Genomic DNA, 25005 nt, shown 5'->3' with positions numbered 1-25005 from the left:
ATATTCCATCTGCCAAGTTTTTGCCCACTCACTTAACCTGTCTGTATCCCTCTGTAGACACTTTGTGTTATCTTCACCACTTGCCTTCCCACCTATTTTTGTGTCCTCCGCAAACTTGGCAGTAGTGCATTCACTTCCCTCATCTAAGTCATTAATATATATTGTAAATAATTCTGGCCCCAGCATTGATTCCTGTGGCTCTCCACTAGTTACAGGTTGTCATCCTGAAAATTTCCCCTTCTCCCAAATCTTGTCTTCTATTAGTTAGCCAATCCTCTATCCATGCTAATACACTACCCCCAACACCATGGGCTCTTATCTCATTAAGTAGCCTTATGTGCAGCACCTTATCGAATGCCTTTTGGAAATCCAAATATATTACACCTACTGGTTCTCCTTTATCTATCCTGCTTGTTACCTCCTCAAAGAATTCTAATAAATTGTCAGGAATGACTTCCCCTTCATGAAGCCATGCAGACTCTGCTTGATTATGTTATGCATTTCTAAATGTTCTGCTAGTACATCCTTTTGTAATAGACTCTAACTTTTTCTCAATGACAGATGTTAAGCTAACTGGCCTATAGTTACCTGCTTTTATGTCTCCCTTTTTGAATAATGGTGTTACATTGGCAGTTTTCCAATCCTCTGGAACTTTTCCAGAATCTAAGGATTCTTGGAAGATTACTACTAGTGCATCCACTATCTCTGTAGCTACTTCCTTTAATATCCTAGGATGCAACCCATTAGGTCCAGGGGACTTATCAGCCTTTAGCCCTATTAGTTTCCCCAGTACTTTTTCTCCAGTGATAGTTATTGTATTTGTTTCCTCCCCCTCTTTTGCCCCTTGTTATTTTGGTCATTTTGGAGTGCTATTAGTGTCTTCTGCCGTAAAGACTGATGCAAAGTATTTATTCAACTCCTCTGCCATTTCCTGGTTCCCCATTATTATTTCCCCAGCTTCCTTCTCTTGGCCTCTCTCTTCCTTTTTATATATTTAAAACAGCTCTTACTGTCCGTTTTTATATTACTTGTTAGTTTACCCTCAAAGTTTATTTTCTCCCCCTATTATTTTTTTGGTCACCTTTTGTTGACTTTTAAAACTTTCCCAATCCTCTGGGTTACCACTAATCTTTGCCACATTGTATGTTTTTTCTTTCAATTTGATACTATCTTTAACTTCCTTGGTTAACCATGGTTGGTTTATCTCCTTCCTAGAATCCTTCTTCCTCACTGGGATATATCTTTGTTGTGAGCCATGAACTATTTTCTTAAACATCTGCCATTGTTTAACAACCGCCTTTTCTGCTGAACTCCTTTCCCAGTCCACTCCATCCAACTCTGCCCTCATTCCTTTGTAATTGCCCTTATTTAAGTTTAGCACAGTTGTTTCTGCCCCAAGTTTCTCACTCTCAAACTGAATGCCAAATTCTATCACGTTATGATCACTGTTTCCTGTGGGATCTTTTACTGAGATCATTTATTAAAGCTGCCTCATTACACATTACCAGATCCAAAATAGCCTGATCCCTGGTTGGATCCATAACATATTGTTCTAGGAAACTGTCCCACTACACTCTAATGAATTCTTGCTCGTGTCTACCTCCGCCAATTTGATTTTTCCAATCTACATGAAGATTAAAGTCACCTGTGATTAATGTACTGATCCTAAGGGGGGGACCCACCATCCGTGGTTAACTAAAGATGTTAAGGAAAGCATCAAACATAAGGAAAAAGCACACAACTCCGCATAGATGAGTGGCAGGACAGATGATTGGACAGAATATAAAGAACAGCAGAGAATGACTAAAATGTTAATCAGGAGAAAGAAATTAGAGTATGGGAGGAAGCTAGCCAGAAATGTAAAAACAGATAGCAAGAGTTTCTACAGGTATTTAAAAAGAAGAGCAAGTAAAGTGAACGTTGGTTCTCTAGAGTGACATTGGGGAGTTAATAGTAGATAATAAGGAAATGACGGAAGAAATAAATAAATATTTTGCTTCTGTGTTCACTATAGAGAGACAAAAAACATTCCAGTAATAGCTGTAAATCAGGAGGTGAATGGGAGAAAGGAGTTTGGTAAAACTGAAAGCCCCTGGGGAAACAGCACTGAGCAAATTGATGGAGCTGCGGCCGGCAAGTCTGCGGGTCCAGTTGAACTACATCCTAGGGTCTTAAAAGAGGTGGCTAATGAGGTAGTTGATGCACTGGTGTTAATTTTCCAAAATTCGCTCGATTCTGGAAAGTTTCCATCAGATTGGAAAGTAGTAAATATAACCCCTCTATTCAAGAAGGGAGGGAGGCAAAAAAACAGAAAATTACAGGCCAGTTAGCTTGACGTGGAGAAGTTATTAGAATCGATCATTAAGGAGGCTATAGCTGGGCACTTAGAAGAGCTCGAGGCAATAGGGAAGAGTCAGCATGGTTTTGTGAAAGAAAAATCACGTTTAACCAATTTATTGGAGTTTTTTGAAGGAGTAACATGCGCTGTGGATAAAGGGGAGCCTGTAGACATACTGTACTTGGATTTCCAGAAGGCATTTGATAAGGTGCCACATCAAAGGTTACTGCCGAAAATAAAAACTCATGGTGTAGTGGGTAACATATTAGCACGGATAGAAGATTGGCTGGCTGGGAGAAAGCAGAGAGTATGCATAAATGGGTCTTTTTCTGATTGGCAGGATGTGACGAGTGGTATCCCACAGGGATCTGTGCTGGGGCCTAAACTTTTTACGATTTACATCAATGCCTTAGATGATGGGAGTGAAGTCATGGTAGCTAAATTTGCAGATGACACAAAGATAGGTAGGAAAGTATGTTGTGAAGAGGACATGAGGAGGTTGCAGATGGATATAGATCGGTTGAGTGATTGGGCAAAGATCTGGCAAATGGAGTTTAATGTGGGGAAATTGTTCACTTTGGCAGTAAGAACAAAAAAGCAAAGTGTTACTTAAATGGTGAACGGCTGCATAATTCTAAGGTGCAGAGGGATCTAGGTGTTCTAGCAGATGAGTCACAAGTTAGCATGCAGGTACAGCAAGTAATAAGAAGGCTAATGGAGACCTATCCTTTATTACGATAGGGATTGAACATAAAAGTAAGGATGCTATGCTACAGTTACACAGGGGGCATTGGTGAGACCACATCTTGAATATTGTGTGCAGTTTTGGTCTCCTTATTTAAGGAAGGATGTAAATGCATTGGAGGTGGTTCAAAGGATGTTTATTAGATTGATACCTAAAATGAGAAGGTTGTCTTATGAGGAAAGGTTGGACAGACTGGGCTTGATTCCACTGGAGTTTAGAACAGTGTGGGGTGATTTGATTGAAGTATACAAGATCCTGAACGGCCTTGACAAGGTGGATGTCGAAAGGATGTTTCCTCTTGTGGATGAGTCCAGAACTAGGGGCCACTGTTTTAAAATTAGGGGTCGCCCTTTTAGGACAGAGGTGAGGAGAAACTTTTTCTGAGGGTGTGAGGCTTTGGAACTCTCTGCCTCAGAAGGTGGTGGAGGCCTATAGATTACTCCCACCAGTGTCGTCTTCCCCTTGTTATTTCTTACCTCCGCCCATATGGATCCAACATCTTCCGATTCAAGGTCATTTCTTGCTATCGTACTTATTCCATCTCGCACTAACAAAGCTACCCCACCACCCTTTCCTTCCTGCCTGTCCTTTCAAAAGTCACATATCCCTGAATATTTAGTTCCTGGCTTTGATCTTATAACCACGTCTCCGTAATAGCTATAAGATCATACCCATTGATCTCTATTTATGCTGTTAATTCGTTTATTTTGTTCCAAAATACTATCTGCATTTTAGTAAAGAGCCATTCATTTTGCCTTTTTACCATTTTTTCCCCCCCTTTGACCCTATTTACTGTTTTTATTTATGTTTGTACACTCTGTCCCTTCCTGTCACACTCTGGGTATCATTACCTAAATAGCTGCCCTGCAGTACTGCTATATCCTTTTGCCTTGTTAGCCTACGTATCCCCTTTCCAGATCACACAGGTCGCCCCTCAGTCTTCTCTGCTACAACGAAAACAACCCAAGTCTATCCAACCTCTCTTCATAACTTAAATGTTTCATCCCAGGCAACATCCTGGTGAATCTCCTCTGCACCCCCTCCAGTGCAATCACATCCTTCCTATAATCCCAAGATTATTACCTTGGAGGTTCTGCTTTTTAATTTAGCTCCAAACTGTTCAAATTCTTTCAGCAGAACCTCCTTTCTAGTCCTATCAATGTCGTTGGTACCAACATGGATGACGACAACTGGATCCCTCCCCTCCCACTCCAAGTTCCTCTCCAGCCCTGAGGAGATGTCCTTAACCCTGGCACCGGACAGGCAACACAGCCTTCGGGACTCACACTCACGGCAGCAGAGAACAGTATCTATCCCCCTAATTATATTGTCGCTTACCACTACTACGTTCCTATTTCCTTCCCCAACTTGAATGGCTCCTTGTACCATGGTGCCGTGGTCAGTTCACTCATCCTCCCTGCAGTCCCCATTCTCATCCACACAGCTTGCAAGAAGCTTGTAACTGTTGGACAGTTGCAGAGGCTGAGGAGCCTCGAACACTGGGTCCCCAAACCTGCCTCACCTGCATCACATCCTCCTGTCCCTGATCACAGTCCAAATTTGAATGACCTAATCTGAGGGGTGTGACCACCTCCTGGAGCAAAGTGTCCAGGTAACGCTTCCCCTCCCTGATGTGGCGCAATGTCTGCAGCTCGGAATCCAGCTCCTCAACTCAGATCTGCAGTTCCTCGAGTTGAAAACACTTACTACAAGTGTTTGCCCTGCATCACCTTGGTATCCAGCAACCCCCACATGTTGCAGCAGCAACACATCACCCATCCTGCCATCGCTCTCGTATTTTGTTCAATTACTTAGTTAATTACTCTAGTACCCCTGCTCTTTACACTTCAAGAATCCTCCTCATTTTACACTTTATTGTAATTTTTTACACACCAGGTGTCGAACTTATACTTAAGCTATTTGTAAAAAAAGGAAAGCAAAGAAAAATATTAGAGACCTAAACACAAACTTAAAGACCTTTTACTTTAAAGACTAATTTCTCTCCAACTTGATCAGAAAAGTCCGAGATCTTTATAGTGTGATTCTCACGCTGTTGCTAACTGATTGTGACATGGCAAACGTCTTATTGATCCAGACCACCAGGAGGGATGTATTTCCTACAATACAACCAGCACCCACTTGTTTTCAAACAAAAAGCTACTGCGGATGCTGGAAATCCAAAACAAAAACAGAATTACCTGGAAAAACTCAGCAGGTCTGGCAGCATCGGTGGAGAAGAAAAGAGTTGACGTTTCGAACTGTTGAAGGGTCATGTGGACTCGAAACGTCAACTCTTTTCTTCTCCACCGATGCTGCCAGACCTGCTGAGTTTTTCCAGGTAATTCCAACTTGTTTTCATCCTGTCTTCATTCTTCCATTTCTTATTTTCTAATTACCTTTGCTAACCATCCCCAATGTGACCATGAAAATACACAAACCAGTGATCCTGTAGCTTCAGCAAATGCCTCACCCATGATGTCAGTTTGAGTGGATACTCGGGTAACTCAAACCCTAAAGCATCGGAGGAATGAACAATTTTTAACCACTTCAGTATTTCTAGCGCCAGACAGTTTGTAGATTTGTACTATCAGTAAAGAGAAACCAAAAACTTTAATTGTCTGTGATTAAACCATATCACAATCTGATGTAAATGTGTACGCAGAACTAGTGTATGTTGTACTCCAACACAACCTCACACATCTATCAATGTCAGCCTGCCTGAGCTGGCCTGGCTCCTGTGCCCAACTATTAACCTATAGCTTCATGTCCTCAGTTTTAAATCCTTTCATGGATTCACCTCATTCTAGTTCACTATTTTTCTCCAATCGCCACAACTTGTTATGTTTTCTGAGACGTGCTTTATTATGAGGAGTTTTATATATTTAGAATGGAACAAAGGAAAAGAGTGATTATGACAATGCTGTAATTCTAATTCTTGATTTAGTGTTTTTTGCCATGACTAATGGTAAAGTTGAAGAGGTGGGAGATTTGTGTGACTGTGGATGCCTGGTAAGGATTGCTGTTCTATTTCAGTTGTGTTTGTGACAGGAACAGAATGAGGCCATTCGGCCATTCCCGCCTGCTCCGCCATTTAACTAGATCGTGACTGATCTATTTACCTGCCTTAGCTCTGTACCCCTCGATACCCTTACTCAACAAAGATTCATCGATCCCATTCTTGAAATCTGCAATGGATCCCCAGGACCAACAGAGGGTGAGTGTTCCAGATTTCCACCCCTCCTTTGTGTGAAGAAGTGCTTCCTGACATCACCCCTGATGGCCTGGCTCTCATTTGGAAGTTGTCCCTTGTCCTGGACTGCCCCCATCAGTTTCTCTGTGTTGTCAAATGAGAGCAAGGGTGAGCTGGATCATGACTAATAGGGGAAGCTGTGTGACATTCAGTCAGGAATGCTGTTAAAGTTATAAGGCTATTGTGGAGATTGGCATTAAAACCATTCCTTTTCTGAATGTTTATATATTTGGATTTATTGTCTATCTCTGGGGATCTTAAAGGACATTAAGAGTTAGCCACACAATATAGGGAGACTGGGATCGAGGCAGGATGGTGCCTTACCTGAAGGATGTTTGTGAACCAGTTGAGTTTTTAATTATAATCCAGCATCTTTTTTCCCCCACTATGGGTTAACAGATTTATTGAGTTAATACCCTATTTTTGTCGTGGTGGGATTTGAACTCTCAAGCTCTGAGTTGGTGGACTTGTATTATAAACATTGAACTACAGTATTCCCCCCACCCCCATCTCCACTGTGAGTTGCTCGCTCTTCAGACTCCAAAGTTATGCAGCCATCTTATTTCAGTGGGTGTTTTTGACAAGCCATCATTGCTGTTTTCCAGCTCCAGTGTAGTTTACAGGCGGAAATCCAACATTATTATGCAGAGGAATAACTACTTTTAATAAGTATGAGGCAGATCACATTACAGAAACTGTTGCAGCCATCCAGTTTGTACGTTAGCGCTTAGCAAGTGCTCTACACAATGTCAATTTTAGCAATTATTCTAAGGCTATTTTAATCGTGCATTTCAGACAAGTTTACTACCCATTTATCTTTGGTCTTTCATCTGCTTTAGCTGAATCTTAAATTATTCCCCTGTAATTTTCCGTTGTAAAACTTGAGCTGAAGTAAGGTGTAACTGGTTTAAGGCAGATTCAGTACTGTGCTCAGTGACTCCTGCTTTCAGTCCTGCTTTCTGCGCTGGAATGTGTGCAGTGTCAGATTGAATCAGGTTTATCTGTGATGGTTACCACTGCCAAACAGCCTGCCAAGTTCTCACTCCATGCTCTCACACACACACACACACGCACACAGATCACTTGATGGAAATACAGGAGCCGGTAGAACCAAACAAGAATTGGCATGTTTTTTAAAAAAATGTAAAAATCCAGAATAAAAATAGAGCATTCACATCACGGTAATGTGAAAGGTCATTGATCTCTTTGAACCCATTCCCTTAACAGGCTTTGTATAATCTACCTTATTAATCTCCTGAGGGGGATGATCTTCAAGAGTTTCCTTCTGACCCTCCAAAGGTAATTAGGCAAAATATGAAAACAATCATTGAGAAGATCACACAAGATGATTGCAAAAAAGGAAGGCTATTCGGCCCATTGGGTTGCTTCCTATCCTCAGGTGGTGGTTTCATCGCTATGGGGCCACATTATGTTCCAAAGGGCTTTTACTCAGCAATTTGGCTGACAAGTATTAGATTTAGGGTGGGAACAAACAATCTGGTGCTTACTACCCAAGGATCCAATTTGGAAAGTTTTGTATGTCCCAAGTTAACATGGTCAGCATACTTAACAAAGAAAGGCTTATCATGAGCTGAGACATTAACTCTGTTTCTCTCCACAGAGGCTGTCAGACCTGTTAAGCATTTCCAGCATTTTCTGTTTTTACTTCAGATTTCCAGCACCTGCAGTATTTTGCTTTTTGTATTTTGTATTTGTGTCGAAAAGCTGTTACATGAATCTGAATGTACTGTTTTCTCACTGGTGATTGTGGTCATTTATACCCAGTGATTGTTTGTATTCTATTCCATTTAAGTTTCTGCTCTTTTGCATTTAGGTCCAGAATGTTCCGAAAGCCATATCAGCAGCTCATACCTTCCTTCAGAAACACCCTGACGATGCGATGATGAAGCAGAACATGGCTTACTACAAGAGCTTGCCGGATTCCGATGAGTTCATGAATGACCTGGAGATTAAACATTATGAGGTGAGTAGATCCAATTATTTGCGGCCTTTGGAAATGGGCAGAGTCGAGTTATTTTTGGTCCTTTGGTTGCTGCACATTTCATGGAGAAAGTTGTAATTAACAGGGATTCTGAGTTGGCAGGAATTTTCAGCCTTGTTTAAATCAGTTTTCACTGCGATCAGAAATGGGATAAAGCTCAGGGTAAAAGTGGGTTCCTGCTGTTTGTTGAAGAATTTCCATTTGTAATGTTTCTATTCTGGTCACTCTTTAGTTTTCATATATATCTAAATTTAGCAAAAGGAACAGAGTTTGGTGTGCAGATACATGTGTCATTAAATTTGGTGAAGTGAGTACAGAAGGCAGTAAAAGAGGTGGGGGCATAGTGGTAATGTCAGTGGTAATTTTAAATTCGATTAATAAACCTGGAATTAAAAGCTATTCTCAGTAATGATGACCTTGAAACCATTGTCGATTGTTGTAAAAACCCATCTGGTTCACTAATGCCCTTTAGGGGAGGAAATCTGCTGTCCTTACCTGGTCTGGCCCACATGTGACTCCAGACCCACAGAAAAATGCTTGACTCTTAAATGCCCCCTGAAATGATCGAGCAAGTCACTCAATTGTATCAAACCGCTACAGGAAAGTCGATGAGGAATGAAACGAGACGGACCACCCAGCATTGACCTAGGCACGAGAAACAACAATGGCAAGCTCAGCCCTGTCAACCCTGTAAAGGCCCCCTTAGTAGCATCTGGGGTTTTGTGTCAAAATTGGGAGAACAACAGTCATACTCAGAATCATACCTTACAGATAATAGCCCAGACACCATCACCAGCAGAGGTGGCGGCATAGTGGTGTACAGTCAGGAGGGAGTTGCCCTGGGAGTTCTCAACATCGACTCCGAACCCCATCAAGTCTTAGGGCATCAGTTCAAACATGGTCAAGGAAACCTCCTGCTGATACCACGTACCGCACCCCCTCCCTCTTCCCTCAGCTGCTGAATCAGTGCTCCTCCAGGTTGAACACCATTTAGAGGAAGCACTGAGGGTGGCAAGGGTGCAGAATGTACTCTGGGTGGGGGGACTTCAGTGTCCATCACCGAGAGTGGCTCGGTAGCACCACTACTGACCGAGCTGGCCAAGTTCTAAAGGACATAGCTTCTAGACTGGGTCTGTGGCAGGTGGTGAGGGAACCAACAAGAGGGAAAAACATACTTGACCTCATCTTCACCAACCTGCCTGCCACAGATGCATCTGTCCATGACAGAATCGGTAGGAGTGACCATTGCACAGTCATTGTAGAGATGAAGTCCCGTCTTCACATTGAAGATACCCTCCATTGTGTTGTGTGGCATTACCACCACGCTAAATGGGATAGATTTCGAACCAACCAAGCAACTCAAAGCTGGGCATCCATGGGGCGCTGTGGGCCATCAGCAGCAGCAGAATTGTACTCAAACACAATCTGTAACCTCATGGCCCGGCATATCCCCCACTCTACCATTACCACCAAGCTGGGGGATCAACCAATGAAGAGTGCAGGAGGGCATGCCAGGAGCAGCACCAGGCAAACCTAAAGATGAGGTGTCAACCTGTTGTAACTACAGCACAGGACTACTTTCATGCCAAACAGCATAAGCAGCAAGTGATAGACAGAGCTAAGCGATCCCGCAACCAACTGATCAGATCCAAGTTCTGCATCCAGTCGTGAATGGTGGTGGAAAATTAAACAACTCACTGGAGGAGGAGGCTCCACAAATATCCCCATCCTCAATGATGGAGGAGCCCAGCACATCAGTGCAAAAGATAAGGCTGAAGCATTTGCAACCATCTTCAGCCAGAAGTGCGAAGTGGATGATTCATCTCAGCCTCTCCCGGAGGTCCCCAGCATCACAGATGCCAGTCTTCAGCCAATTCAATTCACTTCACGTGATATCAAGAAACGGCTGAAGGCACTAGATAGTGCAAAGGCTATGGGCCCTGACAACATTCTGGCAATAGTTCTGAAGACTTGTGCTGCAGAGCTATCTGCTCCCCTAGCCAAGCTGTTCCAGTACAGCTACAACACTGGCATCTACTCAACTATGTGGAAAATGCCCGGGTATGTCCTGTACAAAAAAAGCAGGACAAATCCAACCTGGCCAGTTACCGCCCCACCAGTCCACTCTCAATCATCAGTAAAGTAATGGAAGGGGTCGTCAACAGTGCTATCAAGTGGCACTTGCTTAGCAATAACCTGCTCATTGACACCCAGTTTGGGTTCTGCCAGGGCCACTCAGCTCCTGCCTCATTACAGCCTTAGTTCAAACATGGACAAAAGAGCTGAACTCCCGAGGTGAGGTGAGAGTGACTGCCCTTGACATCAAGGCAGCATTTGACTGAGTGTGGCACCAAGGAACCCTAGCGAAACTGGAGTCAATGAGAATCGGGGAATCGGGGAAAACTCTCTGCTGGTTGGAGTCATACCTAGCACAAAGCAAGATGGTTGTGGTTGTTGGGATTCAATCATCTCAGCTCCAGGCCATCACTGCAGGAGTTCCTCAGGGTAATGTCCTCGGCCCAACCATCTTCAGCTGCTTCATCAATGACCTTCCTTCCATCATAAGCTCAAAAGTGGGGATGTTCATTGTGCAATCATCAATGTTCAGTACCATTTGCGATTCCTCAGAAACTGAAGCAGTCCATGTCCAAATGCAGCAAGACCTGGGCAATATTCAGGCTTGGGCTGATAAATGGCAAGTAACATTCACACCACAAGTGCTAAGCAATGACCTTCTCCAACAAGAGAGAATCTAACCACCGCCCCATGACATTCAATGGCACTACCATCACTGAATCCTCCACTATCAACATCCTGGGGGGTTACCATTGACCAGAAACTGAACTGGACTAGCCATATAAATACTGTGGCTACAAGAGCAGGCCAGAGGCTGGGAATCCTGCGAAGAGTAACTCTGGAACTTGGTGTAAGATCAGAGTTTGGATGTCCCTCAAGTTTATGGAGGGTGGGAGATGGCAGTCCAGCCAGGAGATTATTGGAATAGACAAGTCCAGAGATAACAGACACAGACGAAGGTTTCAGAAGGAGTTGTGCTAAGGCAGGAGTGATGATGGGCGACTTATAGAGTTGATGGCCTTGGTAATGGAGAGAATGTGGGATAAAATTAATCCTGTTCAACCTTTCACAGTGACTAGGGAGTGGGATGTAGGAAATATGAGCAGGAGGAGGCCCTTCAGGCCTACTCCTCCATTCAATATGACCACCTACCTCCACATCAAAAATATTTCCATATCCCTTCATTCCCTTAGTGTCCAAAAATCTACCAATCTCAGTCTTGAATATCCTCCTCAGCTGAGCATCTCCAGCTCGCTGGGTTAGAGAATGAAGTTTATTGCGGGGCTGAAGATGATGAATTTTTGGGTCAATTGGGAATTATCCAGGAGCATTCTTAATGGTAACTCAGTCAGGTTTATGCTGCCATCTGAGCAAACATAACTAAACTGCTAAAGAGAAGATTTTCATTCTCTTCAGCTATTGGTCTTGCTTTGAATATTTTGTTTAATTGGAGAGTTAAAAGTTCAAAGGTTAAACAGCCCCTGGATCTTCTCTTTTCTCTCTCAGTCTAGGATTTGGTTCTCGTGCAATGTTTAGAGTGGTTGAGTGACCATTGCTACTTCTCCCAAACTGCTTGTCAGCATCTCACGCTAGGAGGCACTGTAAGAGCAACTTGCTGGTGATGGTAACTTGCTGAGTTTTGTAAGCTTGCACTGTGCTGTCAGCCGTCACCCTGAGAGTGACTGGGGTCCCAGCAGATTGGGAGATTGTGGTTATAAACCTGGTCCCCAACACCACATGCAGGACACAGCTCCAGCCAACATCCCACAGCCAGTCACTGCTAACCTGAATATTATTTGTTTTTAGAATCTATTTATCCGAGCTGTGAAAGCTTACAATGCTGAGAACTACCCGACATCTATCGCGGACATGGAGCTGGCCATCCCTGAATACCTCAAGGCCTATGATGAGTGCATTGCTGCCTGTGAGGGTTCACGAGAGGTGAAAGAGTTTAAAGATTTCTACCCTTCAATAGCAGGTGGGTGCAGATATTCCAGGTGTGAACTATATTGAGCTGAAATCTTGCCCCCCTCAGCGCACCCGCCCGTCCCTATCACCCCATAACCCCCTGCCCCTGCCATCACCTGCGCCCCACGCCCGAACCCTCACCTATCTCTTTCCCCCCACCCCCACCCCCATTCGAGGCCTCCCGTGCCCACCCACACCCCTGGGTGACTGTTGCCCAGCTGGGGCTGAGTAAAGCTCTCTTAACTTCACTGGATAGTTACAGATACTGACATTCACTCACTAATAACAGTGTGATTGAGCACGGTTTATTTCAGTTTATTTTAAAGACAGCTGAATTATAGTGCTAATCTGGTTTATTTCCCTGCATTTCCTGTGTTTGTTGTTGTTTTGAAACGATAGTGTAATGTATGTGAACCGTCTGAATGTCACTTTCTGCACATGCAGTGTCTCCAAGTAAATAACAATGTTCTTTAATTTTCAGAACACTACGCTGAGGTTCTGCAATGTAAAGTGAAGTGTGAACCTGAATTAACTCCAGTCATTGGAGGCTTTCTGGTGGAGAAGTTTGTAGCTACAATGTACCACTATTTGCAGTTCGCTTATTATAAACGTGAGTACTTTACAATGAGTAAATTGTGTTTGAGGGATAGGAATGGATCTAGTTTAAAATCATTATATATACAGAACTGTCAGCAAATTTCACACAAGTGAGCGTCTACATCTCTGCCAACATTCGGTCACTTCTCTCATTGATGGTGAAATTCACAGTGCAAGGTCCAGGACACAGGCTTTGCAAAAACGTCTCTGCTGAGATTGTGGCTGCATATATAACCCAACGTGGGCAGCTCCTCGTGTGTGACTGAATTTAATGACAGTAGTGAACCTTAAAATGAGTACAGGAGTTTGGCTGCAATGTTTCACACACCAGGGAAGAGCCACCCTCTCTATCCAGCTTGGCTCTCCCACCTCTGTCATAAGGTGGTGGTTCAGCCTGCATGTCTCAAATTGATGTTTCACTGCCGCACTGTCAGAGGGTCAGTACTGAGGGAGTGCTGCACTGTCAGAGGGTCAGTACTGAGGGAGTGCTGCACTGTCAGAGGGTCAGTACTGAGGGAGTGCCGCACTGTCAGAGGGTCAGTACTGAGGGAGCGCCGCACTGTCAGAGGGTCAGTACTGAGGGAGCGCCGCACTGTCAGAGGGTCAGTACTGAGGGAGCGCCGTACTGTCAGAGGGTCAGTACTGAGGGAGCGCCGCACTGTCAGAGGGTCAGTACTGAGGGAGTGCGGCACTGTCAGAGGGTCAGTACTGAGGGAGTGCTGCATTGTCAGAGGGTCAGTACTGAGGGAGTGCCGCGCTGTCAGAGAGTCAGTACTGAGGGAGCGCCACACTGTCGGAGGGTCAGTACTGAGGGAGTGCCGCACTGTAGGAGGGTCAGTACTGAGGGAGTGCCGCACTGTCGGAGGGTCAGTACTGAGGGAGTGCCGCACTGTCGGAGGGTCAGTACTGAGGGAGCGCCGCACTGTCGGAGGGTCAGTACTGAGGGAGCGCCGCACTGTCGGAGGGTCAGTACTGAGGGAGCGCCGCACTGTCGGAGGGTCAGTACTGAGGGAGCGCCGCACTGTCGGAGGGTCGGCACTGAGGGAGTGCCGCACTGTCGGAGGGTCAGTACTGAGGGAGTGCCGCACTGTTGGAGGGTCAGTACTGAGGGAGTGCCGCACTGTCGGAGGGTCAGTACTGAGGGAGTGCCGCACTGTCGGAGGGTCAGTACTGAGGGAGTGCCGCACTGTCGGAGGGTCAGTACTGAGGGAGTGCCGCACTGTCGGAGGGTCAGTACTGAGGGAGTGCCACGCTATCTGAGGTGCTGTCTTTCAGATGTGACATTGTACCACGGGTGTGCCTGCCCTCTCGGGTGAGTGTTAAAGATCACGTGACCATTATCGGAAGAATAGCAAGGGAATTCTCCCTGGTGCCATAGTCAATACATAATCCTTCATTTAACCTCATTATACAGATTTTCTGCTCATTATCATATTGCTGTTTGTGGAGCTTTACATTTATAAATCCTTTTCACAACTTCCAAGAAATCCCAAAACAGCTCACAGCCAATAAGAGTACATTAGAAGTGTAGTGACTGTTGTAATTTTTTAAAAATAATTCACGGGATGTGGGCGTCACTGGCTGGGCCAGTATTTATTGCCCATCCCTAGTTGCCCTTGAGAAGGTGGTGGTGAGCTGCCTTCTTGAACCTCTGCAGTTCCATGTGGTGTAGGTACACCCACAGTGCTGTTAGGGAGGGAGTTCCAGGATTTTGACCCAGCGACAGTGAAGGAACAGCGATATATTTCCAAGTCAGGATGGTGAGTGGCTTGGAGGGGAACTTCCAGGTGGTGGTGTCCCCATCTATCTGCTGCCCTTGTCCTTTATCAAGAAGTACCCTCAAGGTAGTGGTCGTGCATTTGGAAAGTGCTGTCTAAGGAGCCTTGGTGAGTTCCTGCAGTGCATCTTGTAGATGGTACACACTGTTGCTACTGTGCGTCGTTGGTGGAGGGAGTGAATGTTTGTGGGTGTGGTGCCAATCAAGCGGGCTGCTTTGTCCTGGGCAGTGTCGAGCTTCTTGAGTGTTGTGGGAGCTGCACTCATCCAGGCAAGTGGAGAGTATTCCATCGCACTCCTGATTTGTGCCTTGGAGATAGTGGACAGGCTTTGGGGAGTCAAAAGGTGAATTACTCGTCATAGGATTCCTAGTCTCTGAGCTGTTCTTGTAGCCACAGTATTTGTATGGCTAGTCCTGCTCAGTTTCTGGTCAAAAGTAACCCCCAGGATGTTGATAGTGGGGGATTCAGCAATGGTAATGCCATTGAACATCAAGGGGCGATGGTTGGATTCTCTCTTATTCGAGATGGTCATTGCCTGGCACTTGTGTGGCGCGAATGTTACTTGCCACTTGTCAGCCCAAACCTGGATATTGTCCAGGTCTTGCTGCATTTGGACATGGACTGCTTCAGTATCTGAGGAGTTGCGAATGGTGCTGAACATTGTGCAATCATCAGTGAACATCCCCACTTTTGAGCTTATGATGGAAGGAAGGTCATTGATGAAGCAGCTGAAGGTGGTTGGGCCAAGGACACTACCCTGAGGAACTCCTACAGTGATGTCCGGAGCTGAGACGATTGACCTCCAACAACCACAACCATCTTCCTTGTGCTAGGTATGACTCAACCAGCGGAGAGTTTTCCCCCCAATTCTTATTGACTCCAGTTTCGCTAGGGCTCCTTGATGCCACACTCGGTCGAATGCTGCCTTGATTTCAAGGGCAGTCACTCTCACCTCGCCCCAGGTGTTCAGCTCTTTTGTCCATGTTTGAACCAAGGCTGTAATGAGCTCAGGAGCTGAGTGGCCCTGGTGAACCCAAACTGGGCATCAGTGAGCAGGTTATTGCTAAGCAAGTGCCACTGGATAGCACTGTTGATGACCCCTTCCATTATTTTCCTGATGATCGAAAGTAGACTGATGGGGTAGTAATTGGCCGGGTTGGATTTGTCCCGCTTTTTGTGTACAGGACATACCTGGGCAATTTTCCACATAGCCAGGTAGATGCCAGTGTTGTAGCTGCGCTGGAACAGCTTGGCTAGAGGCGCGGCAAGTTCTGGAGCACAAGCCTTCAGTACTATTGCCGGAATATTGTCAGGGCCTATAGCCTTTGCAGTATCCAGTGCCTTCAGCCGTTTCTTGATATCACGTGGAGTGAATCGAATTGGCTGAAGACTGGCATCTGTGATGCTGGGGACCTCCGGAGGAGGTTGAGATGGATTATCCACTAGGCACTTCTGGCTGAAGGTTGTAGCAAATGCTTCAGCCTTATCTTTTGTACTGATGTGCTGGACTCCCCCATCATTGAGGATGGGAATATTTGTGGAGCCTCCTCCAGTAAGTTGTTTAATTGTCCACCACCATTCACAACTGGATGTGGCAGGACTGCAGAGCTTAGTTCTGATCTGTTGGTTGTGGGATCGCTTAGCTCTATCACTTGCTGCTTATGCTGTTTGGCATGCAAGTAGTCCTGTGTTATAGCTTCACCAGGTTGACACCTCATTTTTAGGTATGCCTGGTGCTGCTCCTGGCATGCCCTCCTGCACTCTTCATTGAACCAGGGTTGATCCCCTGGCTTGATGGTAATGGTAGAATGGGGGATATGCCGGGCCATGAGGTTACAGATTGTGTTCGAGTCCAATTCTACTGCTGCTGATGGTCCACAGCACCTCATGGATGCCCAGTCTTGAGTTGTTAGATCTGTTTGAAATCTATCCCATTTAGCATGTTGGTAGTGCCATACAACACGATGGAGGGTATCCTCAATGTGAAGGTGGAACTTCGTCTCCACAATGGCTGTGCAGTGGTCACTCCTACCGATACTGTTGTGGACAGATGCATCTGTGGCAGGCAGGTTGGTGAGGATGAGGTCAAGTATGTTTTCCCCTCTTGGTTCCCTCACCACCTGCTGCAGACCCAGTCTAGAAGCTATGTCCTTAAGAACTCGGCCAGCTCGGTCAGTAGTGGTGCTACCGAGCCACTCTTGGTGATGGACATTGAAGTCCCCCCACCCAGAGTACATTCTGCACCCTTGCCGCCCTCAGTGCTTCCTCCAAGTGGTCATGAAGGAGCACTGATTCATCAGCTGAGGGAGGGCGGTACGTGGTAATCAGCAGGAGCTTTCCTTGCCCATGTTTGACCTGATGCCATGTTGAGGACTCCCAGGGCAGCTCCCTCTATATAACCACTGTGCTGCCACCTCTGCCAGTGGGACAGGACATACCCAGGGATGGTGGTGGTGTCTGGGACATTACCTCTGAGGATGACTATGTCAGGCTGTTGCTTGACTAGTCTGTGAGACAGCTCTCCCAATTATGGTTAATTTTCGGTCGACGGCTGAGTTTGCCGTTGTCGTTTCCTAGGTCGATGCCGGGTGGTCCATCCGGTTTCATTTCTGTGTTGAGATTTTGTAGCGGTCTGATACAACTAAGTGTCTTGCTCGGCCATTTCAGAGTCAACCACATTGCTGTGGGTTTGGAGTCACATGTAGGCCAGACCAGGTAAGGACGACAGATTTCCTTCATTAGTGATTATTAATCCAGCAACAATATCACTCGGCCATTGCCTTGCACTGTGTAAAACTGCTACTGCTGTTTTTGACTATTCTGTGTCTATGTTTTGCAGTCAACAATATGAAGAATGCAACTCCCTGTGTAGCAACCTACTTGCTGTTTGATCCTGAAGATTCAGTGATGAAGCAGAATTTGGTGTATTACCAGTATCATAAGGAGAAATGGAGCCTGACAGAGGAAGATTTCCTGCCCAGACCAGTATGTTATTAATGTGCAGATAACCTGCTCTGAATGTGATGGGTGTCTTATAGGACAATGATCTCTTGTCTCTCCTTGAGTGAAGTGTTAAGCTGGGAGGCCTAGAAAAGAGCAATTATTTGCAATTCTGTAATGTTTCATTTGTTGTTAAAACTTTTCTCTAAGCATGTGATGCACTGGATTAACCCTGTGCAGTGCGCTCTTGTTTTGTAGGCCAGATTGGTGTGAACACAGTAATTTAATCACTGAATGATGTTGTTAAGTGTAAAAGCGTTCTTTGATTCCGCTGTTTAATTTGCAGGAGGCTTTCCGATATTACAATCAGACTGAATTTCAGTTGCAGATGTACGAATTTGCCAAACAGCATCTACAAGCTGATGATGAAGTAAGTAACCAGCACCACTGGAGCAACTATTGACCATTGATCAGTTGGATAGCCTTTGACAGGAAACAAGATGTGAATTTGATGTTTTGTCACCTTGATTGATGCTGAGCTGGTTTTCCTTTAGTTTGGGTTTTGGTGTAGAGTGAAGGGGGCACAAGACCACCCCCCTCTCTTCTGATATTCCTCCATACAAATCCTCTCTAGCTCCACTCCCTGAGAGAAATGTCTGCTGTCACCTTCAGGAGCTCCCTGTGCAGGGAATCGTGTCTCTCAGGCTCCACCAGGATTTTTTTCTTCCTAGTTTACATTATCAAATAAAATCAAAGGAATTTTTAAGGATGAGCCTGCTATTTGCACCTGCTTAACAGGCTTGTATCCCAGTGTGCCAGCGACTGGTTGCATTTCAGAGTTCCTACCCATTAAATTGTGCTGCCCAGCAAGTGGGAGAACAGAATTTTGGTGCTTTCTTGCTGAATGCGAATGTGAGAGATTTTCTCCATTTTCCCACTTCATATTGCCTGCTCTCAGCACTCTGTGTGGGGCTTTGTCTGTGACAGTTAAGGTATTCTAACAGGAAGAATGTACAATAAAGGAACCAGATTTAACTATGGTGAAAGTTTACTTGCTGAAGATATTTGAATGCTGATGTGGTTATTTGCACAATCCTGGAGACACATACTCAGTCTATATTTTAATTTTCTTAGCATTTTCACTCCAACATTAAATCCCAGTAAAAGTGAATATTATTTACGATTTTATTACTCTACGTGTTTTTCAAACTCTGCGCTGTGATTGTTGTGGGGATTTAATTGTTATACGAGTTCTTACAGAGGCCAGCAGGTCATTTTCACAACATCACCACCAGGTGGTGCCAGACACCGCACTTTGGGAAAGTCTTAACCAAGTGAGACTTTATGAAAGTTTCAGACTATGATTTTCATTGGTTAATGCTGCTTCCATTTTGAAAGTGCTGCTCAGGAAAATGATTGAGCTTGTCAGGTCATTCGAAATGAAGTCTGTTTAAAGCTGTATTTAAACCGGGTTCTACGGTGAATTAGGGTAGCAGGGTCATCTGCGATCGTGGGGATGGTGGTACCTGCTCTTTTGTGAGTTGCCCCAGGCTGGGAGAAGGGCACCAGGCTCAGGGCTGTGAGTCATGGCCAATGGCAGCAGAAAGAGTGAATTTTCGGTGCTGATAGTGGAAGATCTGGAAGTTCGGGGGACAAAAGCTGCTTAAAGTTGGTGGATCCTTTGGGAACAGGACTTGTGTTTCCTGTAAACACAGGAAGAAGGTGATAGGAAACCACCTCACGTATTCTTTTCCGAGTCATATTGTTCATTGAAATTGGAAATGGGAGGCGGGTGTGAGCAACAGAAAAGACAGAGCAAGACCACGAATCTGGAGAAATGGGCAGAGGAGCTCTCTTAGACAGATCACTGCTGTTACAGTAAATGAGGCATCACAGATTCATGAGGACAAGGTGAACAAGTCCTTTTATTAACCTCCGTCCCCTCAGGTTGGGAACCTCCGTTCCCAAAGAACCTTTTTAACTTTCATCTTTAGTACTGTGCTGTGCACATGTAATGGATGTATCTGCAAATGTGTAAGTGCTCTCTGTGTAGAAGCCGCGTGTGTGTGTAAGTGCTCTCTGTGTAGAAGCCGTGTGTGTGTGTAAGTGCTCTCTGTGTAGAAGCCGCGTGTGTGTGTAAGTGCTCTCTGTGTAGAAGCCATGTGTGTGTGTAAGTGCTCTCTGTGTAGAAGCCGTGTGTGTGTGTGTAAGTGCTCTCTGTGTAGAAGCCGTGTGTGTGTAAGTGCTCTCTGTGTAGAAGCCGTGTGTGTGTGTGTGTGTGTGTGTGTGTGTGTGTGTGTGTGTGTGTAAGTGCTCTCTGTGTAGAAGCCGTGTGTGTGTGTGTGTGTGTAAGTGCTCTCTGTGTAGAAGCCGTGTGTGTGTGTGTAAGTGCTCTCTGTGTAAAAGCCGTGTGTGTGTGTAAGTGCTCTCTGTGTAGAAGCCGTGTGTGTGTGTGTAAGTGCTCTCTGTGTAGAAGCCATGTGTGTGTGTAAGTGCTCTCTGTGTAGAAGCCGTGTGTGTAAGTGCTCTCTGTGTAGAAGCCGTGTGTGTGTGTGTGTGTGTAAGTGCTCTCTGTGTAGAAGCCGTGTGTGTGTGTAAGTGCTCTCTGTGTAGAAGCCGTGTGTGTAAGTGCTCTCTGTGTAGAAGCCGTGTGTGTAAGTGCTCTCTGTGTAGAAGCCGTGTGTGTGTGTGTAAGTGCTCTCTGTGTAGAAGCCGTGTGTGTGTGTAAGTGCTCTCTGTGTAGAAGCCGTGTGGTCGTGAGGAGCTTTAAGTATTATACAGAGAACCCTTAGAATTGCCTGTTTGTGAAAAACCCTACAAATTTTGAAGGATGCGATTGCTGATGCAAGTTCTTGGACTGTTTATTATTCCCTACTTGTATCGATGTGGCGAGACTGGATTGTCCTCATATGAAGCACTGCTGTCTGGCTCTGCAACGATTTCTCTGCCTGTTTCAATCTCACCATTTACTGGGACTGCAAATATTCCCCAGATATAAATTGGAAAGATCCCAGCACTGCTCATACCTGACATCTCACTAGTATCAGTGATGAGTGTCATATTCACCTTTAGTTATATTTTTGCCTGCATTACATTCCTAGTGAATCATCAAGAATGAAATTTAAACTATCTTTTAAAAACCAGGCTTGCATTTTGGGCACCATTTATTGTGCACAACATCAATCTTAACTGCCACATGTTTAAAAAAAAAAACCTGGTCACATCTGAATTCTGCTTCATAACAAGAATACCAAAGGCTTCTTTGATCTAGAAATAATTACAAAACTGATTCAAATGTAAATCACTGAATCAAAGAATGTCACAGCACAGAAACAGGCCGTTTGGCCCATCAGCTCTGTGCTGTTGTTTTCCTCCATCTCTGCCTCCCAATCGAATCCCACTGTCCCACTCACTTCCCGTACCCATTAATATTCTCCCCAGTCTAATCCACACTCCTCTCACCCTTTAACATCCCACTCAGTCTCATCCCGCTGTGCTGCTGTGTCCTGCTGTTTTTCTTGATGAGCTACTCTACAGGAGTAACCGAGTCAGTTTGGAGAATTGTAAGTGCAATTTCTCCTGCTGTAAATTTGCCCATCTTGGCAGCAGCAGCCACCTGTAATGAAGGACTTGTGTACAATAACAAATGTACAATACAGGGTGGAATGTATCGTTATTTATAGGAGTTCTGAGCTTTCTGCACATTGTCTTAGAAGAGGAAATCAGGATACGAATTTATATATTTCATTCATTCATGGGATGTGGGTTTCACTGGCCAGGCCAGCATTTATTGCCCGTTCCTAGTTGCCCTTGAGAAGGTGATGGTGAGCTGCCTTCTTGAACCACTGCAGTCCATGTGGTGTAGGTACACCCACAGTGCTGTTAGGGAGAGAGTTCCAGGACTTTGACCCAGGAACAGTGAAGGAACGGCGACATATTTCCAAGTCAGGATGGTGAGTGACTTAGAGGGGAATTTCCAAGTGGTGGTGTTCCCACCTATCTGCTGCTCTTGTCCTTTTTCACCAGGAAATTCTTTGGAGATGGAAGTTTCCCAATGAGACCATGGGTTAGTGTCCTGAGTAAACCCTGGTGGACATCAGATTCTTTTCCCCGTGAAGGTGATGACCACACCCTGCTGGAGAACATTGGCCCTTGCTGGCATTGATTAGTGAGAGCTGTCATGAAAAGCCGATTACCACCAAAAGTTACTTACGGGCATATTGAACTTTTTAAGGAAGACGTGTGTGTTTTTAAAGAAATACAAACAAGGACACTGAGCAAAAGATGGCTGAAATTGCAAAGTGACCACTTCTGGAAAATTCCTATGTGGATTATACTGACAGACCTGTGCTGAGAGAACATGGAATGTTGCACCTGAAAAGGTGTCATGGCCTTCCTCGAACAGAGACACTTGAAAGGGAGAAAGGAAAGATGCAAAAGACTGAACTTTAATCTCCTGTGGTTGCGGAGATAAAAGACTGGTTTGCATGTCTCAGCAGACATCCAAATATCCGTCTCCTGTTGATTTATATCTCAGAATGTGTAAGTGGATCTGAGATGGATGCAAGATGACTACCCCACCATGGAATACACAAGGAAGATGGGTTTAAAAAGCTAGATGCAGAGCAGTGCAATGTGTGCTGAGAGAGTGACAGCACAAGAAGACCAACCAGTCACCCCTGCAGTTGCAGGCGATGTCTCTCTCTCTGTCTGTTGCTGGAGTAAGGCTCAGCAGAAGCCACAATCAAAAAGGAAACAGGACAGCCTCTTCAGCTACCCTGCAGAACCAAGTGTTTCCAAACCAACTGCAAAACTGCCAAAGTCAGCTCTACTGGAATCACCCAGCTTAACAGCTACATTTTACCACCACCTACGCCTCACGAGCAAGCCAAAGACTGATTCATATATTTTTTAAAAACTTTTATTTGGACTCTTAATTTCCCATTTCTCATCTGTGTGTTGCGTTTATATCATTTTTCTCGGGCTTTAGTAACTAATAAACTTGCTCTTTCTTTGACTCAAGAAACCCTGGTTGGATTGGCTCCTTTTATAAAAAATAAATAAATACATCTGGACTGGGAAAAGGTATCCAGGGGACGAAGGGGGTCCCATTTAAATTAACCTTGTTGCGACCACCCGAGGGGGTCGAATAAAGAAGGGGAGCCAGCTCGTTCCCCCTCACCTGGGAGCAGAACAATTCTCCTGTTCGAGAAGCTAACAAATCGGGATACCTCACCCGGGGACCAGTTGTAACACTGGGCAACTGAGGTCAGATTGAAGCCATTGAGGACTTTTCCAAATGATTCAGTTTGTTGTAATCAGGGGAGCCGCATGCTACATTTAAACTGTGTTTAAACTCAATGCTGCCACAGAGTATAGAGGTAGAACATTGAATACCTTTTATCTAGTTTGATAAAATCAGAAACATTCTCTTAACCACCCACCCCAGCTCGTGCGGTAAATGTAACTAATGGTGACAGCATGACAAAATGTACTTAAAATATTTCTTACCCAGGGTCTGTATATTGAGCACATATTTCTCATGTTTGTGAAGATATCCCTGTTTGCTTGCAAGAAGAACTGAAGTCTGACAGCAGCATGAAACTACCCGTGTAAGCTCGAAACATAGTGTGTGCAATTACCATCTTAAACTAAGAGAAAACATCAATGGAGAGTTGACCATATTTAGATGACCCCTAGGATATGTTCTGATTGACACATTCCTGCTTTTAAAACAAGTGCAATCTTGGATTTAATTGGAATATTTGGGATTAATTGCTTCTGGGTTAACTTGCTGTTCAGTGGGAGAATATTTGTTAGTCAGCAGGATCAATCCAGATTTAATCTGAATGTACAGTGGAAGATCCTCAATGTGGGCCATGTTCAAACTAGCATCGTAAAGAAGCAATTTTGCTGCTCACTTGTTACAGGGACACTGCAACCTGAATTCAGGAACACAGAGGAGCAAGAGTCTTTCGAGGAGGGAGACCTATCTGATTTGCTTCAGTCAGTCTGAGCCTCCGCAAACCTAATCCGCACAACACAAGTTGAAGCTTTGATGTGAAGCTGAAACCACTTTGTACCAGGGTTAAATGTACAGCGTGCCTGCTGGTAATGCACAACCAGGTACACTCCAGGTTTAATGTTGGTGCAAAATGCTTTCCACTTCTCACTTCTATAGACTCAGATTTTAGGTCTAGAGCTCTAGGACAAAGCAACGTGTGCCTAGAGCCCCAGAACAAAGCAATGTACTTTTAGAGATCTAGAACAAAGCCGTGTGTTTGTGTGTGTGGAGCTCTAGAACAAAACTGTGCGGATCTAGAGCACAGCAGCGAGTCTAGAATGAATTGGTGTGATTCTAGAACAACACAATATGGCTCTAGAGCAAAGCACTGTGGACCTGGAACAAAGCAAAGTGACGTCTATATCTCTCAGTGAGTCACCTTCCTCTAGAACATCATCAATAAATTTCAAAATTGGTAATGAACATTTAGTTACTCACTCAAAGCGGATTGCATTCCCATTATCCTTTTATATTTGTTTATTTTTGATGCATTCCTTTTTAGACAACAGGCAGAGACTAAGTGAGCAAACAGGAATCAGGTTTCATTGCACCACTACGAGAGTACATGTTGAATCAATAGTGCTAACAGGGTTTGGGGTGTTAACAGGATTTGAATTGTACTCAAACCGCCCCATCTCCCACGCATCCCCCTCACACCTTCCTCTCCCTCCCAGAACCATGATAGGGTCCCCCTTGTCCTCACATATCACCCCATCAGCCTCCGCATTCAAAGGATCATCCTCCGCCATTTCCGCCAACTCCAGCACGATGCCGCCACCAAACACATCTTCCCTTCACCCCACCGGCGGCATTCCGCAGGGATCGTTCCCTCCGGGACACCCTGGTCCACTCCTCCATCACCCCCTACACCTCAACCTCCTTCCACGGTACCTTCCCATGCAACCGCAGAAGGTGCAACACCTGCCCCTTTACTTCCTCTCTCCTCACCGTCCAAGGGCCCAAACACTCCTTTCAAGTGAATCAGAATTTCACTTGCACTTCCCTCAATTTAGTCTACTGCATTCGCTGCTCCCAATGTGGTCTCCTCTACATTGGAGAGACCAAACGCAGACTGGGTGACCGCTTTGCAGAACACCTTCGGTCTGTCCGCAAGCATTACCCAGACCTCCCTGTCGCTTGCCATTTCAACACTCCACCCTGCTCTCTTGCCCACATGTCCGTCCTTGGCCTGCTGCAGTGTTCCAGTGAAGCTCAACGCAAACTGGAGGAACAGCACCTCATCTTCC

General features: G+C 45.1%; 1 protein-coding gene across 1 annotated transcript in view; it reads left to right on the top strand.

The window, feature by feature from the left end:
• Nucleotides 1-25005, top strand: part of crtap (cartilage associated protein) — a 78907-nt gene that overhangs the window by 3363 nt on the left and 50539 nt on the right. The window contains exons 2-6 of the mRNA XM_078539797.1: nt 8168-8317; nt 12218-12389; nt 12861-12989; nt 17594-17739; nt 18041-18124. Of these exons, the coding sequence (XP_078395923.1) occupies nt 8168-8317; nt 12218-12389; nt 12861-12989; nt 17594-17739; nt 18041-18124 (681 nt within the window). The remainder of the gene's footprint in view (nt 1-8167; nt 8318-12217; nt 12390-12860; nt 12990-17593; nt 17740-18040; nt 18125-25005) is intronic.

The sequence above is a fragment of the Cetorhinus maximus genome, chromosome 4 (genome assembly GCF_964194155.1).
Source record: "Cetorhinus maximus chromosome 4, sCetMax3.hap1.1, whole genome shotgun sequence".
Lineage (NCBI taxonomy): Eukaryota > Metazoa > Chordata > Chondrichthyes > Lamniformes > Cetorhinidae > Cetorhinus > Cetorhinus maximus.
The sequence above is the reverse complement of the archived record's forward strand: the minus strand, read 5'-3'. Positions and strand labels throughout refer to the sequence as shown.